The sequence below is a fragment of the Rhinoderma darwinii genome, chromosome 3 (genome assembly GCF_050947455.1).
Source record: "Rhinoderma darwinii isolate aRhiDar2 chromosome 3, aRhiDar2.hap1, whole genome shotgun sequence".
In the NCBI taxonomy this organism is placed as follows: Eukaryota; Metazoa; Chordata; class Amphibia; order Anura; family Rhinodermatidae; genus Rhinoderma; species Rhinoderma darwinii.
Genome location: NC_134689.1, coordinates 130,023,475 through 130,040,386, shown reverse-complemented (window position 1 = coordinate 130,040,386; position 16,912 = coordinate 130,023,475). Strand labels below are relative to the sequence as shown.

The following is a 16,912-nucleotide window of genomic DNA, read 5'->3' as shown; positions in this document are numbered from 1 at the left end:
TTTGACCAATATTGGCAATAAACAGAAGTACGTTTATCTTGTAGGGAGTCTGTAACAGAAGGCTCTGTTCACTAATGCATCGTGGCTTCCGTTTATAATCAAAGCCACGACCTAGTTCTGGATTGATCGCACAACGGATACCAGCAGCATCTAATGGACCTCATTGACTTTTAATGGGGTCTGACTGGAAGCCAAGGCGTCCTTTGTTTGAAGAAAAAAAATAGCGCTGCAAGCAGAGCACTCTTTCCCATCAAATGAATCGCTATATCAATAGTGTGTTAAAACTTTAGATGGCTGTACAGTTAATATTAATTATAGCATACACTTTTTTTATATGCCGTAAGACCACTTTTGTGTTTTAAGAACTTTGACTTCTATCCATGATTTACTTTCGTCTTTAACACTGTGTCTAACATGAATTGGTTTTATGTCTCCTATTGTGGTATGGACCTAACACTATATATTCGTTATCTACAGAAGAACGCTCCTGGGGGCTTGTCAGTCATTGTCCGCGGATTGAACTTGAAGACGGAATCCGACCTGGTTGCCATCACCTTTCCAGTCTGAGTCTTCATTTTCCGGTTTGTAGTAGAGAGAACTCGCCAAACAGCAGGAGCCCTTCACAAGCACCTGAGGCAGTGAACTCTACAGCACCTCCAGCCCCACCCACAAAAAGACACTGCCGCTCCTTATCGGTGCCAGAGGACCTATCACGCTGGAGGCCTATTTGGAGACCAAGTGGTTCTAAAGTTTGGACTCCTGTTAAGAGGAGATGTAACAGTGGTGGGGTTGGAGCAGTACTGGGAGTGCAGACTGAAAGTCCATCCCAAGGGGTCTCCAGTCTCAGGTTCCAAAATGACCCCAGTGCCTCTTTTCGCTGCATCCAAGCCAACAGCCCTCCCTTCTTTAGCCTGGCATTGTGCCGGGAGTCACCGTGTCCCTACACCTTTTCCCCAACCACTATATTCTGGGAGAACACAGAAGGGCCAAGCTGCTTTCCATTGCAGCGTCGTTTTTCCCTCTCTCCTGTACTCTTCAAGGATGCAGAACGGTTCCTCCCTTCAGCCAGCAGCTCCCCACCTTCCACCCCAGAGCTGGTCCGGCGACAGCAGTGTTTGCCCCGCAGCCAATCGCAACCTTGTGACCTTGACACAAGGAAATGTGGAATCAAGCGTAGGCATGAGGAAGATACACGGTGGCATCGTCCTTCTCTGGACTTCTACAAGATGAACCAGGTGACCTTTGTTACAATAATAAATATATTACTTTAAATTGATTTACTTTTCTTTTTGTTGAAATGTTTTGTCAAGTTTTTAATTTACTAATGGCTTATTGTTTTTGCAGAATGCTGGTGCTATGTGTTTCCTGGACAACTCTGATGAAGGCAGCTCTTCTTTTCTGGCTTGTCATGGGGAGTCTCCTTGCACTTCTGGAAGTCCTGTCACAACTTGCACATTGGCACTTAGTGAAGAAGATATGGGTAGGAGGGATCACTCGTCCTGCTCCCAGGCAATGCTCTTCCAGCACGATTTTGCGGACCTGGATTTAAATCTCATTGAAGAGAATTAGCACTCTCAGGAAACATCATACTACAAACGGAGTTCTGTTCGTAAGGTGGACGTATGAATGAGAGTGTCTGGGTGCCTGTTTCAGGCCACCACCAAGAGACTTGCACCAAGAGCGTTCCACAAACCTTCTAATCGTCATGACAGATAGGAATTGTTTGGGGGAATTGGGTATAAAGGGAGTGAGCCTAAAGTTCCAATCTATTGCTAAAGGAGTAGCCTGAGGCAGGATCATCTGTACTCCCGACCTCTCATTTCCCAGTGATTGTGCTGGAGTTGGGATCTCTCATTACCATGTAACAAAACTTTACATAAAGGGTGCTGTGGGATTGCTTTATTTTTATATTGATGGCTTTTGGAAGGATGTGTTCTGCACTGCCCCAAGGGGATCACATGCAAATAGAGGCATGTGATTAATTCTTGTCTAAGGTGACTGTTTGGGAAGGGGGGGGGGGGTATTAATTAAACTGACAAGGTGGCAAATCTGGTTGTGCACAAAGGCTGAGGCCTTGTTTTCAAATGAATGCCCCAAGACATGAGCCCAGAGCGTCACAGCAGGGTGAACCCAATCCTGTGTGTTCCATAATGAACATCTTTTTAGTTTTCCAATGCATCCTGAGGGAGGCTGACAACAGAACAAAAATGTTATTTCAATTGTTGTAGCTGTGTTTGTATATTTTTATTTTATCTTTTCTTTTTATTATGAATATTCGCCTGTGGCAAATATTCTAGAAGCGGTATTGAATTTGTTCTTTTTAAATTGCTGGCCAGTTAAAAGGGAGCTTCCAGGTCATCCTGAACCTATTTGTTGTCTGCACTGCCACCTAAGTCTTGCATTAAGTGATCACCCCAATACCTCAGACAGGTGTTAAACCTTTGTCCTGCATATCCCAAATCCTGCTGTATTTCCCATCTTCATGCTTTTCACTCTTCAGAATGTGTCTTTTTGGAGCGTGTAATGAAATGTGGGTGGTTGTTTCATTCTTCAGTGCTGCCTCAGTCCCCAAGACACTGAGAAGACCTAGTCAGAGAAGATAGTCAGGTTATTATATATTATTTTGAATGCTGTATGGGAGCCATGCAAGCATTTAGTGTTCAGAATTCATTGTTGTACCTTACAGACAGGAAATCGCCTATCTAAGTCTGCAGTTATATGTAAAAATGTAAAACCTCATTTTTTTTGTATGGATATGTACAGCTCCAAAATAAGGTATGATCAACTCCGCTCTGATATGGATGCAACATAAGAACGGAACCTTTACAGGACAGCGCCCCCTCTTGAGGATTTCCTTTTTAGATGCTGTGACTTGTCCATATAGCCCCACTCCTCCTTACAGGGAAAACTACTGTATACACTCCATAAGAGTTTGGCAATAGGAAATATTCCTTAAACTACTTAGAGCAACGCTTGTAAAAAAAAATTACATCCCTCCCCCTGTAATTTTCCATAGAAATCAATGGGGAGAAAGACAATGAATATTGCATACTATAGTTTAGAGAAAAATAAAACTTGGCGAGCTCCAGAAACCTTGTGCAAATTGTAAAACAAAATGGTAAAAAATGTGTTCTTGTTACATCTGGCTGCTACCACGAAGAGTGAACATGTCCAATCCCCTTCCCTCAGGCCCATTGTCAAGTTTGTGTGAAATTGGTTAAAGTAGGAAAATAATCTCTTCTTGATGTTACGTTGTTCAATCTGAGCAGGATCAAGCAGCTCAGGGCCAGTTTATACGTAAATGGTTTGTGGTTCTGGCTCCAGAAGATTCTGGGCCGTACCTTTTTTTTGAGGATCCATATGCTCCTTTTATAATATCCCACAACATTTTTTTATTTTTTTCTAAAAAAAACAAACAACCAGTAGTAAAATGGATGTCTTTATTTGTCCCCTCTTAAATTAGGCATACTACTTATGATTGATAACTTTGTTTTATTACTTTACTCACGTAAAGAATAATTTGTTAAACAAGCATAAAGCATTTTAACATATTTTGAGATCTGACAGAAAAATTGATCTTCAAAGTCATCTGAAGGGATTAAATGACCAATGACCGCTATATTGTAGTGTGTTGGAGGCCTAGATAGGGCAGGATAGCAACACTACACGCAGCTAAGGCTTTTCCTGGAGACTGTATTAGTCTATGAACACTTTTTTCTAACCATAACTCCAATTCATTGAAGCAGTCCTAAATAAAAAAATTAAAAAAAACGTATACCCGGCTGCACTGTTTACATAGAAAATGCTTTATGGCAGCCCCCAAGGAATAAAGATGCTAAAAAAAGTACCCTCAACATTTAAAAGAAAAAAAAGCATAAACACATTATTTCTCTTCTACAGACTTTAAGTAAACTAAAATTAAATGCATGATGTTTATTTAGGCTATGTTCACATCTGCATTCTGTTTACCGTCCTCTATCATAGGAGCAGAACGAGAAAAACTGAAGCACTGTATCTGTCGCATGAAGTAAACACATGGAGCCCATTGACTTTAATGGATTTCGTTGGTTGTGGCCATCATTGTGCCGGGTCAAAATAGCGCTGCATGCTGCGCTATTTTGTCCTGAAAAATTAGAGAACTTGCGCAGATGGAAACAGAGCCTAAAAAAGGTTGGCTGGTAATTTGCAGTTTAAAGTGAAAGCTGTTGCCCACTTATTTCTTTGTAAAGTTTGGTGATAAATCTTTCTCAGTTGAGCTGCACAAGAAATAGATTATTAACCGCACTTTGAGCTTTGAAGAACGGGGATGGTCCGCTGTGTGGTGGCGACCACTTTTCTTCTCTTCCTCGGTGCATTTGCACTGTCATATTTGTAGACCATGGTTCTGCCCTTGAGTTTCGGAGATCTCTTTCTCGCGGCAAAATTGTACCCAATTTGCCCACTATCAATTAAAGCTAATATTCTGTAAAAAAAATTAAAAAAAAATGTCCGCCCTCCCCAACTCCTTTAGAACACAAATGGCAAACTGTCTGTAATGCATATTAAATCAAAGCATTGCAAAGGGCTCTGCTATGAGTGGCCGTATATTCTGCACTGAATGCATTTGGGAACTTGAAAGCAATATTGGCGATAAGAAATTCTGCGCTCTAGTGAGTAAATTAAAAGTAGTTAGCTAGACACAAATATGAATGATCAAGCTTCTCTTCCTGTCATGGCTGTGTTTCCTGGTGTTGTCCCTTTTTTATTTAAATGACTATATTCTATCATTCAAATTGGTGTAATATATGGTTCTTTTTCCACTTGCGTGAAAAGGTATTTGGGGAAAAGACTGCCCATTGTCTCAGTTTTCTAAGATGCGAAAAGGAAAATATAACTTTTTTGGGGCTTTGTTTATTTTAATTCTTTGTCTGTGGAGGTGAAAATGCCTTTTTGGATAACGTTGTTCTGGATCATTTATAATTTCTTGTCTGATGTGAATAAATGATCGTAAGGAGCGTTCTGTGACTACAGGCCCAGAAATATTGTTTTACCACATGGTTTTTCTTGTTTCAACAGGCAAAGGAGGTTTCCGCTGTTAAGATTTCTATTAAAGGAAAACTCAAGTAAAAAATGGAAAGTTGGCCAAAACCCTATCATTTCTACATGTTCCCTATCTGCATATTGTATAGGATTTGTGTTCTAGATATTTGCGGTTATAGGAAGGTTTCTACCCTGTAGTAGCTTGTGGCTGTTCTCTTCATGACACCTTTTCCCACACCGTAAACATCAGACCACTGACAAGTGCCCAGTCATTTAACAACTAAGCTCCTGTCATTGTACAAAATGTTCTTCTTTTTCCTTTCTTCAATATTTCAGCCAGATCATCAATGCAAAGTTATATGATACTGGATTTTTTCTTTAAATAGAAAAGCAATTTGGCAGAACATATACCTGTAATGTAAGAGTATAACCATTATCGCAGAATGCAATGAGACTTGCGTTAGGCATATACATTTACGTTTTCAAAGTGCAGCCTTTAGGTTTAATTGTGCCAATGTTTTCTCACTAAAGTCCTTGCCAGCCACAGAACAAAATATCAACCTCCGCCATTACTTGAATTAGAACTTTCACTAAGACGGGTTGTTTTTTTTTCCTCCTATTATGTCTGCCTCCATTGGCCATACTAGTACTTGGGTGGGGAAGATCATCCTGTCTGGACCTCAGAGACTTTCTTTTAGGGTTCTGGGCTGAACTGTGTTATTTTACATTCATAAATCCACTGGAATGAGCTGACTGCCTGATTTTAAATGCTATCACTCCAAGAAACTGACCTCTACTGATCTCTGCTCCATTCCGCAGAGACCAGATGACTATCCATTGTGTATACATATCATAACCACTTTATTTTTTTCCCCCCGTTCTTAATTTGTTTGGAGTCCTATTTCTAAATCTTATCTTAGACTTCATATGTTTTTACCAGTACCACTTGGTGTGGTGAGAAAATGCAGCATCGTACTGTGATTTGTGAGGGCATCATGATTTTTATTTTTCGTTGGAGTTTAACAAACTGTGATCTGGGATTATTAAGTATTAAGAGGTTTTGTAAGTAATGCTGCTTTTGGGCACATGCCATAAAGTAAAAATCTTCTTAAAGTGTACCTATAACCTAAAAAGTGGAGGCTTTTTTTTATTTGATAACCCATTAGCGTCTTAAGAAATAGGAAACCGGGAAGAAAACCAGTGATCCAGCTCAGAGATATTTAAAATGAAAACTTGTTTCAATTTTATTGCAAAAATCTTAAAAAGAATATATGGATAGCTTCCAGATACAGGTATATAGACAGTGACTGTTGCCTACGCATTTCAGACGTGTACCACGTCCTTCCTCATGGCTTGCGTCTGAAACGCGTAGGCAACAGTCACTGTCCATATTCCTGTATCTGGAAGCTATCCATATATTCTTTTTAAGATTTTTGCAATAAAATTGAAACCAGTTTTCATTTTAAATATCTCCACGCTGGATCACTGGTTTACTTTCCTGCTTCATTGCCGTGTGCCGTTGCGGCGATCCTGGCGCAGCCTGTGGGTGAAATCTACTAATGGTGAGCTGGAGGATTCCTCCCAAAATTTCTCGCCTTAAGAAATGTATTCATTTTCTAAATGTTATTTAAAAAAATGCCTTCAGTATAAATATACTTTCACTATGCAAATGAGCCAACTCCTTACAGGGGTCAGCTCCTGAACCTCCAGGTAGGGGTACCCGGCATCCCCTGCGGCAGTGTCTAAGCTCAGAATGCGACGTCTTGTGGTGTCTCAAAAGCACCCCCCCCCCCCACTAACTGCTGTCTTAATATAGCGCTTACCAATTGATAATCATTAATACGGCAGTTACCTGCAAGGCGATGGCTCATTTGCATAGGGAAAGTACACGAAGACCGAATTCAGACGGACATGGGGAAACTCGGACGTGACAAACTGCCCTTTTTCACGTCTGAGTTGCCCCATGTGGTTCCCGTTTTCACGGATCCCCATATACTCAAGTCTATCAAGGATTCAGTGAAAACGGACGAAAATAGGACATGTTCGATCTCTCAACGGACCCTTCATACGGCCGCTGTTTTAACGGCCATCACATGGACATACACTGCGGTCGTCGGAATTCGGCATAAGGTCAGATACAGACGGACGTTGCGTTTTTGCGCGCCCAAACAACGCAGCGTTTTGCGCGCGCAAAAACCATTTGACAGCTGCGTGTGTCATCCGTGTATGATGCGCGGCTGCGTGATTTTCGCGCAGCCGCCATCATAGAGATGAGGCTAGTCGACGCCCGTCACTGTCCAAGGTGCTGAAAGAGCTAACTGATCGGCAGTAACTCTTTCAGCACCCTCGACAGTGAATGCCGAACACTATATACAGCAACCTGTTAAAAAAAAAAAAAAGAAAAAGTTCGTACTTACCGAGAACTTCCCGGCCGTTGCCTTGGTGACGCGTCCTTGGTGACACGCCTCTCTTGACATTGGGCCCCACCTCCCTGGATGACGCAGCAGTCCATGTGACCGCTGCAGCCTGTGATTGGCTGGAGCTGTCACTTGGACTGAATTGTCATCCCGGGAGGTCAGACTGGAGGAAGAAGCCGGGAGTTATCGGTAAGTCAGAACTTCTTTTTTTTTTTTACAGGTTCATGTTTATTGGGATCGGTAGTCACTGTCCATGGTGCTGAAACAGTTTAACTCTTTCAGCACCCTGGACAGTGACTATCTCCGGACGTCGCGTACCAGAAATTTTTTTGCCGGGTTCGGCCAAAACGAGTTCGGCCGAACCCGGTGAAGTTCGGTTCCATTGTCCGCGTTCGCTCATCTCAAAGACACTCCGTTTGGATGTTTGGAAACAGAAAAGCACGTGGTGCTTTTCTGGTTACATTCATCCTTTTGACAGCTGGTGCGCTGTTTCAGTCGGTTCGCACGGAAGTGCTTCCGTGCGACCTGCGTGGTTTTCACGCACCCATTGACTTCAATGGGTGCGTGATGCGCGAAATACGCGGAGATATTGAACCTGTCGCGCTTTTTGCGCAGCTGACAAACGCTGCGCAAAAAGCACGGACTGTCTGTACTGCCCCATAGACTTGTATTGGTCTGTGCGTGGCGCGTGAAAACCACGCGGCCCGCACGGACCGAATACACGCTCGTGTGAATCCCCCCTAAGGGTAAGACCCTACGGAGCAGAATTGATGGGGCCGACAGCCGCGCTGGCATCCTGTTCAGCACAACTGTCAAGTTGCTAGTTAATGGCCGTGCAATGTTATGGGTATAAGGGTATGTGCACACACACTAATTACGTCCGTAATTGACGGACGTATTTCGGCTGCAAGTCCCGGACCGAACACAGTGCAGGGAGCCGGTCTCCTAGCATCATAGTTATGTACGACGCTAGGAGTCCCTGCCTCGCTGCCGGACAACTGTCCCGTACTGTAATCATGTTTTCAGTACGGGACAGTAGTTCCACGGAGAGGCAGGGACTCCTAGCATCGTACATAAGTATGATGCTAGGAGCCCGGCTCCCTGCACTGTGTTCGGTCCACTACTTGCGGCCGAAATACGTCCGTCAATTCCGGACGTAATTAGTGTGTGTGCACATACCCTAAGGGCTGTTAACATGCAAATTTGTGCAGCTACAAAACTCATTAATGGCTGCATGATTTTGCAGGTAAACAGCCCTTTTACTCACAACAACGCATGGCCATTAACTAGCAACTTGACAACTGCTAGCTGTCGGGTGCTTCGTGGCCGCGTCATTGCCATGGGGCTTTACCCTTATACTGGAGGTATGTTTGCATTTTTTTTTAAAATCTATTTCGAAAATTATTCATTTCTTAAGTTGCTAATGGATTATCAAATAAAACACGCCCCCTTTTTCCTGTGATAGGTACACTTTCAGCCCCATTTTAACATAAATATGTCTAATGTTTTGTCCTGATTTTTTATTTTTTTTAAAAACAAAGCTCTGACCACTTTTAGGCCTCCTTCTCACACACACCGATAGAGATCCAAATCAACTGCATAGACAGCGAAAAATAATAAAATTCTGTCCATCTGTAGTCGCCACTAGGGGGAGTTTACTGCATAGTGTTTTATTATTCAATGTATCGTTGTGGGACCGAAAAATGACAACGTTAACGTCCACCTTTTTAACACTAAGTGAACACTATGCAGTCATGAATACCACCATGCCTTTATTAGTGGAAAGAGCTGTAATGGAAGTGCCACTCAGATATGTGGACATATCCGGTGGAGACCTAACAGTTGTTTTTCTGCCATAAGAACAGAACAAACATTTCTGAAGAACCCCTAAAAGTAGCTTGCATACTTCAATACTTTTTTTTCTTCTGCTTTATTTTTAGAATGCCGAAATGCATTTAATTATTTTTATTCCGGATTTAATTACCATTTAGTTTGACATTTTCTAGTTTTTAAATGTTGAATCACAGATTACTCAAAAAAGAGCCAATGTTAGGACAATTTGTTTTAAAAAAATGATGCATAGAAACGGTAGTGTTTTCTATAGCAACCAATTTGTTTATTGCTTTCACTTTCTAGATAGATATTGGTAGCTTTAAGCCGGTTATTATGGGCAACACCTCCTTGTTTTCTTTGCCCTTGTATGAATAAATCTGCTCCTGTGTGTTTTTAATTATTGCTGTCGACCTGTGTTTTAATGGCAAGTTACCATTTCAATTGGCGTATATTCTACTCATGACTAAGTTTATTCTTTCTGCCTGTAGCAGTGATATTTAAAGTTTATCTATTACCTTCGCACAGTGGAGGCTATGTGTGTGGGTTGTGGTCTAAGTCATGATCTTTGTGATTCCACTAACTGTATGCTAGCCTCAACTGTGCTATGGACTCGGTGACCGGTTTTTGGTAACGGGGAGAGGGCAACCTCTCTGAATCAAAAGCCTGACCGGGGCCCAGGGTGCTGCTGAATCATTGGGAAGAAGATGCTCCCTCCGGTTGTCCCATCTCCTTGACCAAAAACTAGAAGCTAAGCAGTGCTGATCTCTGTGACATATTTGCTTTAAAATTGTTCTCTGGGACTATCGGGTGCAGTTTATTCAACTGTGCACCTATGTAGTGATTTGTTCCTCAAGAACCAGTCCCTGGCAACCCGGATTAAGGTGCTGCTGTATTTGTTTGCATGGCACAGGTCCTAGGAATTAAGTACGTAGAACCTGCGGACATGCTTTATAAACTGCTTTTGTTCGTCCTGGAGAACCCATTTAAAGCCTTTGCAAGTCCACATCTACAAATATACATAGGTCTATTCAAAATGCCTAGTGTTAAACCAGGTATAAGCTTCAAAATATTCTACATTATGTAGCTTTGGTGTTACCATGATAGTATTGTAAATGTAACTTCCTATTTTTATATTTCAGATGTCCGCTTTATTTATAAGTTTCTTGACTTTTTTTTTTTTTTTAAAGGGAAGGTCAAGATATATTAAATCCGTGGCAGACCAGCTATATGTGTCTAGCCTTAAAGCGACAGGTTTCTGCTAATGATATAATGTTGTGACCAGGAGGTTTTCACGAAAATATACTGTAGTATTTTAAACCTAAAATCGGACAGAAAGAAACTGTTATTACTGCATTATAAAATTGTATTTTATTTTATTACTAAAATGAAGGTGGTGATCGATTTTTAACTGTCCAATCTGCACTGGTCAAACCATTTGAACTGCTCGATGACTTTTCAGCTGTTCATACATAGCAGCAAGTTGTTAACTTATTTTTTCACAGTGCATTACAGATTCATTTTATGTGTATATTGAGAGCTCTCTATAAATGTCCCTAATGTGTTTCCCTCCAAATTATTGGCCTAGATATAATAAGGAATAAAACCAAGATGAATTGAGAAACTGGAGAGTATTTGCTTTAATGAAAATGTTCATTGTAAAATTAGGGCATTTACTGCCCCCACTGTTTCCTGAAATAAATTGTTCACTTTAGTTGCTATTATATTATTTTTTTCCAGACTTAGGTGACCGTGAATATGCCGCTACTTGATTTGTATTATGTTTTAAAGATGTCTCTGTTTTTTATTTATTTTAGAAAATACTAATTGTGTGTGAATGTTTTCCTTCCCCATCTCTGCCCTCCTCAGCCACACTACCTGACAAGCACATAGAAAGGGGTGTGCGTGTTTGTGCATCCCTAACATCCAGTCGATCTCACATGACTTCTCTTCTTAGCACAAAGCCGGACTGGCACTGTGCTGACGACAGAGGAGAAGAGTAGATTGGCAGTAGTCTTGCCATTCCACGTCTCAGACCTTTTTATCAGATCTTTTAGTAGTTTTATGGAATGTAATAGTTTATGCGAGAAACACACATGGCCCTATTACAGCCCCATGCAGGAGCTATAGATCATGTGCCAATTACTGAATCTGATTGAGTCCTGTTAGGCCAGGGAAGCATTTTCCAATCTTGTAGGTCAGGATACAATATATTGGGGTTTTTTTTAAAGTTATTATTTTAACCACCTTTCTTCTACACTGCTCATCAGAATTATCCAGGCTACTGTATCGGCAAGATAACGGACACCGTTTTGGTGCAGTTTTTGGCTCCTTACATTGGCGCTTGGCTCGCACAGGTTTATGGAGTGTTTCTCACCTCTGCTATGGAACCTCGGAAATAGTCTAAAACTTCTACTGTATTTATTGATGGTTTTTAGTTTTTGTTTGCCTCCACCAACAACAAAACAAGTTCAGGGAACGGTTTCCTATTCAAAAACACAAGAAGCGCAGCTTAACTTTTCCTTCTCAGGCCAGTTTACATGAGCATGTTCGGTCCGTGATATATGGTCCGTATTTCATCCGCATTTCCCGGACTGAACACCCTTCAGGGAGCCGAGCTCCTAGCATCATAGTTATCTATGACGCTAGGTGTCCCTGTCTCGCTGCGGGAAATCTGTCCCGTACTGAAATCATGTTTTCAGTACGGGACAGTCTTCCCGCAGCGAGGCAGGGACTCCTAGCGTCAAAGATCACATGTAGAGATAAGCAGCACTCTGCTATGCTTGAAAAAGGTCCTATAGCAGGACGGAAACGTTGCAGCCGTTGACTGAATAAATCACATACTTTTTGGAACCATCGGAGTGCTGTGGGATTTCTTTCGTGTGTGTGTATACAGTGAAGGAAATAAGTATTTGATCCCTTGCTGATTTTGTAAGTTTGCCCACTGTCAAAGTCATGAACAGTCTAGAATTTTTAGGCTAGGTTAATTTTACCAGTGAGAGATAGATTATATATATATATATATATATAAAAAAAAAAAAAAAAGAAAATCACATAGTCAAAATTATATATATTTATTTGCATTGTGCACAGAGAAATAAGTATTTGATCCCCTACCAACCATTAAGAGTTCAGCCTCCTCCAGACCAGTTATACGCTCCAAATCAACTTGGTGCCTGCATTAAAGACAGCTGTCTTAAATCATCACCTGTATAAAAGACTCCTGTCCACAGACTCAATTAATCAGTCTGACTCTAACCTCTACAACATGGGCAAGACCAAAGAGCTTTCTAAGGATGTCAGGGACAAGATCATAGACCTACACAAGGCTGGAATAGGCTACAAAACCATAAGACACTGGGTGAGAAGGAGACAACTGTTGGTGCAATAGTAAGAAAATGGAAGACATACAAAATGACTGTCAATCGACATCGATCTGGGGCTCCATGCAAAATCTCACCTCGTGGGGTATCCTTGATCCTGAGGAAGGTGAGAGCTCAGCCGAAAACTACACGGGGGGAACTTGTTAATGATCTCAAGGCAGCTGGGACCACAGTCACCAAGAAAACCATTGGTAACACATTACGCCATAATGGATTAAAATCCTGCAGTGCCCGCAAGGTCCCCCTGCTCAAGAAGGCACATGTACAGGCCCGTCTGAAGTTTGCAAATGAACATCTGGATGATTCTGAGAGTGATTGGGAGAAGGTGCTGTGGTCAGATGAGACTAAAATTTAGCTCTTTGGCATTAACTCAACTCGCCGTGTTTGTTGGAATAGAAATGCTGCCTATGACCGAAAGAACACCGTCCCCACTGTCAAGCATGGAGGTGGAAACATTATGTTTTGGGGGTGTTTCTCTGCTAAGGGCACAGGACTACTTCACCGCATCAATGGGAGAATGGATGGAGCCATGTACCGTCAAATCCTGAGTGAATACCTCCTTCCCTCCACCAGGACATTAAAAATGGCTCGTGGCTGGGTCTTCCAGCATGACAATGACCCGAAACATACAGCCAAGGCAACAAAGGAGTGGCTCAAAAAGAAGCACATTAAGGTCATGGAGTGGCCTAGCCAGTCTCCAGACCTTAATCCCATCGAAAACTTATGGAGGGAGCTGAAGATCCGAGTTGCCAAGCGACAGCCTCGAAATCTTAATGATTTACAGATGATCTGCAAAGAGGAGTGGGCCAAAATTCCATCTAACATGTGTGCAAACCTCATCATCAACTACAAAAAATGTCTGACTGCTGTGCTTGCCAACAAGGGTTTTGCCACCAAGTATTAAGTCTTGTTTGCCAAAGGGATCAAATACTTATTTCTCTGTGCACAATGCAAATAAATATATATAATTTTGACAATGTGATTTTCTGTTTTCTTTTAGATAATCTATCTCTCACTGGTAAAATTAACTTAGCCTAAAAATTCTAGACTGTTCATGTCTTTGACAGTGGGCAAACTTACAAAATCAGCAAGGGATCAAATACTTATTTCATTCACTGTGTGTGTGTGTATATATATATATATATATATATATATATAAATATATTTTTTTTTGACAATTTTCTGTGATCACAGCTAAGTGATTGTACATGCTAAGAAAAAAAATGTCCCATCTAACAGCCAATCATTACACAAAAACATAATTGCTTTAAATGGTGGAAGTATTTTGAAGGGGTTGTTTGCTCGAGACCACTCCTCTATAAACCAGAGTAGAGAGCCGCAAACAGTCGCCTGACTAACCAATGGCAACGTTCCCTAACACAATCATCTGTCCGCTAGGTTTCTGTTTTCTTGACGGAAGCAAAAGTGCAGGCTGAATCCTAGCGAAAGGAGGCAATTGGAAAGCATCTAAAACAAAATAATTACCGTTGAAATCAATGGTAATTCTAACGGAAGCGATGCTTCCTCTGACGGAAGAGACCTAAAAGTACTATAAAGGTTGTGTAAAAGGAGCCTAATGCATTCTTGTGCATTAACCCATTTGTTTTTTCTCTTCCCTTATCAGATTTATTTATTTGTGGAACTTTAAATTTCATTAAGGTGAATAATACTTCATTATCAGATGGAATCATTTTTCTGTGACACGTTTTCTTGAAAAAAACTGTTCCCATTGCGTTTTGAGCCTCAATGTTCTAAAAGCTATTTGGTGGGCTCTGCTGATCATGTAGAATTAGGGTATGTTCATACACCAACTCGAAAGCGTCTGAAAATACGGAGCTGTTTTCAAGGGAAAACAGCTCCTGATTTTCAGACGTTTCTTAAGCCACTTGTGATTTTCACGGCCGTTTTTGGAGCGGTTTTCTATAGTCAATGAAAAACTGCACTTCTTTTTCGCGGCCGTTTTTCAAAACGGCTGCATAAAAAAACGGCCCATCGGTACAGAACGCCGTTTTTCCCATTGAAATCAATAGGCAGATGTTTGGAGGCGTTCTGCTTCCGATTATTCGGGCGTTTACGGCCCGAAAACACTGTGTGAACATACCCTTATTGACCATAAAAAGTTGAGTAATTTAGGATTCGTATAATATACGTTTTGCAATGTACTTTCAGAGTTTGTAGAGTAGTCCAGAGCTGCCTTCACAATTCTGCAGACTTCAGAGTTGAAATCTCCCTGCGTTTCTTGCCAGTTCAATGTCTGCACAAAGTGTTATGTTTACACTAGGCATTATACAGTAATCTGATATACTAATAACTAACTGTCCAATTGCATTACAGCAGCTCAGCTTGGGCCTCTTTTACAGTGCATTTCCCCTTGCATGTTTGGCGTATGCGTCGGGAAAACTCCTGCCGCATACGTGAAATGTACCCATAGACTCCAATTATATCAATGGAGGCCAAAATTGTGTCCTCCGCCGGGCAGTATACATCTGGGTGTTAAGGATCTGCCAGGCACAGCTTCTGTATCCACGCTCATAGGTAATCAGTCTGCACCTGCTTCTATGTCTGTGAGACTGACTCCATCTTCCACCACTCAGGATGGCAGGCTTAGGAGTGGGAGAGCCTATCACAGCCTGGCCAGACGGAGCTAGCTCCCGCCCTCTGTCTATTTATACCTGCCTTTCCTGTTCCTCCTTGCTTGTGATTCTTCTCTGTTGGTTTCCTGGCCCTGCTGCAGCTTCTTGAACTACTTGTCCCTGCTTCGTATTGACCCTGGCTTACTGACTACTCTTCTGCTCTGCGTTTGGTACCTCGTACACTCCTGGTTTGACTCGGCTTGTTCACTACTCTCCTGCTCTGCGTTTGGCACCTCGTACACTCCTGGTTTGACTCGGCTCGTTTACTACTCTTGTTGCTCACGGTGTTGCCGTGGGCAACTGCCCCGTTTCCCTTTGTTCTGTGTTTCCTTGTCTGGTTGTCTGTCGTGCACTTATTGAGTGTAGGGACCGTGGCCCAGTTGTACCCCGTCGCCTAGGGCGGGTCGTTGCAAGTAGGCAGGGACTGAGTGGCGGGTAGATTAGGGCTCACTTGTCTGTTTCCCTATCCCTGTCATTACACTGGGAATGCCATTTTTTTTTCACGGTGTACACTTTTCCTTAACATAAGAGCCTTTTGGTAATGGATGCTACTGTATGGCAGTCGTTTAACTTAACATAATGAGTGTGTGTGTGTGTATATATATATATATATATTCTGTTGCGGGTTTTCCCATTGAATTCAATGGGTTGCTTAAACCCGCAACAAAGTGGTGTGTGTTGCGACATTTGTGGCGGAATCGGCGATTCCGCCGCAAAAATCGCAAGTAAGAAAAAATAAAGCTATACTTACCCAGAGTTCCATTCTTCTCCATTCTGGCCTCCCTGGATGACTTTGCAGGCCATGTGACCGCTGCAGCCAATCACAGGTTGCATCAGTCACATGGCCTGCAATGTCATCCAGGGAGGCCGGAGCAGACGTCTGAGGAGGGGGTAAGTATGTGCGATAATTTACGCCCGAAAAAAACGCATCACGGTGTGGTGCAGGATTTCTGACGGCATTCACTGCGGTGTTCAGGGTGGATATGCTGCGCAGTGTATCAGCCCTGAATATGTGTATCAGCCCTGACGGCATTCCCTGCGGTGTTCAGGGTGGATATGCTGCACAGTGTATCAGCCCTGACGCAGCATATTGACCCAGTGTATCAGCCCTGAATATGCTGTGTTCCTACCCTTAGGCCGGATTCACACGAGCGTTACGCATCTCGGACTTGAAAAACTGCAGTTTTTCACGTCCAAGGTGCATCCGTGCTCTGTGGGACGTGATGTCACGCATCCCCCGTAGATTAGAGTCTATGGAGGGATGCGTGAAAAATAGGACATGTCCTATTTTCTCACGGATCCTTCACGGTCTGTTGAAACAACGGCCGTGTGAACGGCCACATTGAATTACAAAGGTCCGTGGGACGGCCGTTGTTTCAACTGCTGTCACACGGATGTTTAACACGCTCGTGTAAATAAGGCCTTAAAGTGTTAGGAAAATGGTTAAACGGATCAAATAATAGCTTATGGGTGACTAATTCAATTGTTAGGCATCTGTGACAGACATTTGTCAGCCTTAGACTATTATGGCATCCATTTTAACCCCTTTCCGACATTGACGTTACTATACGTCATAGCCAGAAAGGGGGAGTATGAAGCGGGCTTGTGTACTGAGCCTGCCCCATATTCC

The 16,912-nt window shown here is 42.2% G+C and overlaps 1 protein-coding gene and 1 long non-coding RNA gene across 6 annotated transcripts in view; one reads left to right on the top strand and one right to left on the bottom strand.

Moving 5' to 3' along the window:
• The window catches only part of FAM53C (family with sequence similarity 53 member C), a 53,805-nt gene extending 47,567 nt beyond the window's left edge, over nt 1–6,238 (top strand). For all 5 annotated transcript variants that reach the window (XM_075856729.1, XM_075856728.1, XM_075856727.1 and 2 more), the window contains 2 exons: nt 478–1,235; nt 1,345–6,238. In XM_075856729.1, coding sequence (XP_075712844.1) covers nt 478–1,235; nt 1,345–1,569 — 983 coding nt within the window. In that variant the 3' untranslated portion in view covers nt 1,570–6,238. The remainder of the gene's footprint in view (nt 1–477; nt 1,236–1,344) is intronic.
• Nucleotides 2,232–16,912, bottom strand: part of LOC142749123 (uncharacterized) — a 43,402-nt gene continuing 28,721 nt past the window's right edge. Inside the window, exon 4 of the long non-coding RNA XR_012882375.1 lies at nt 2,232–2,586. This is a non-coding gene — a long non-coding RNA (uncharacterized LOC142749123). The remainder of the gene's footprint in view (nt 2,587–16,912) is intronic.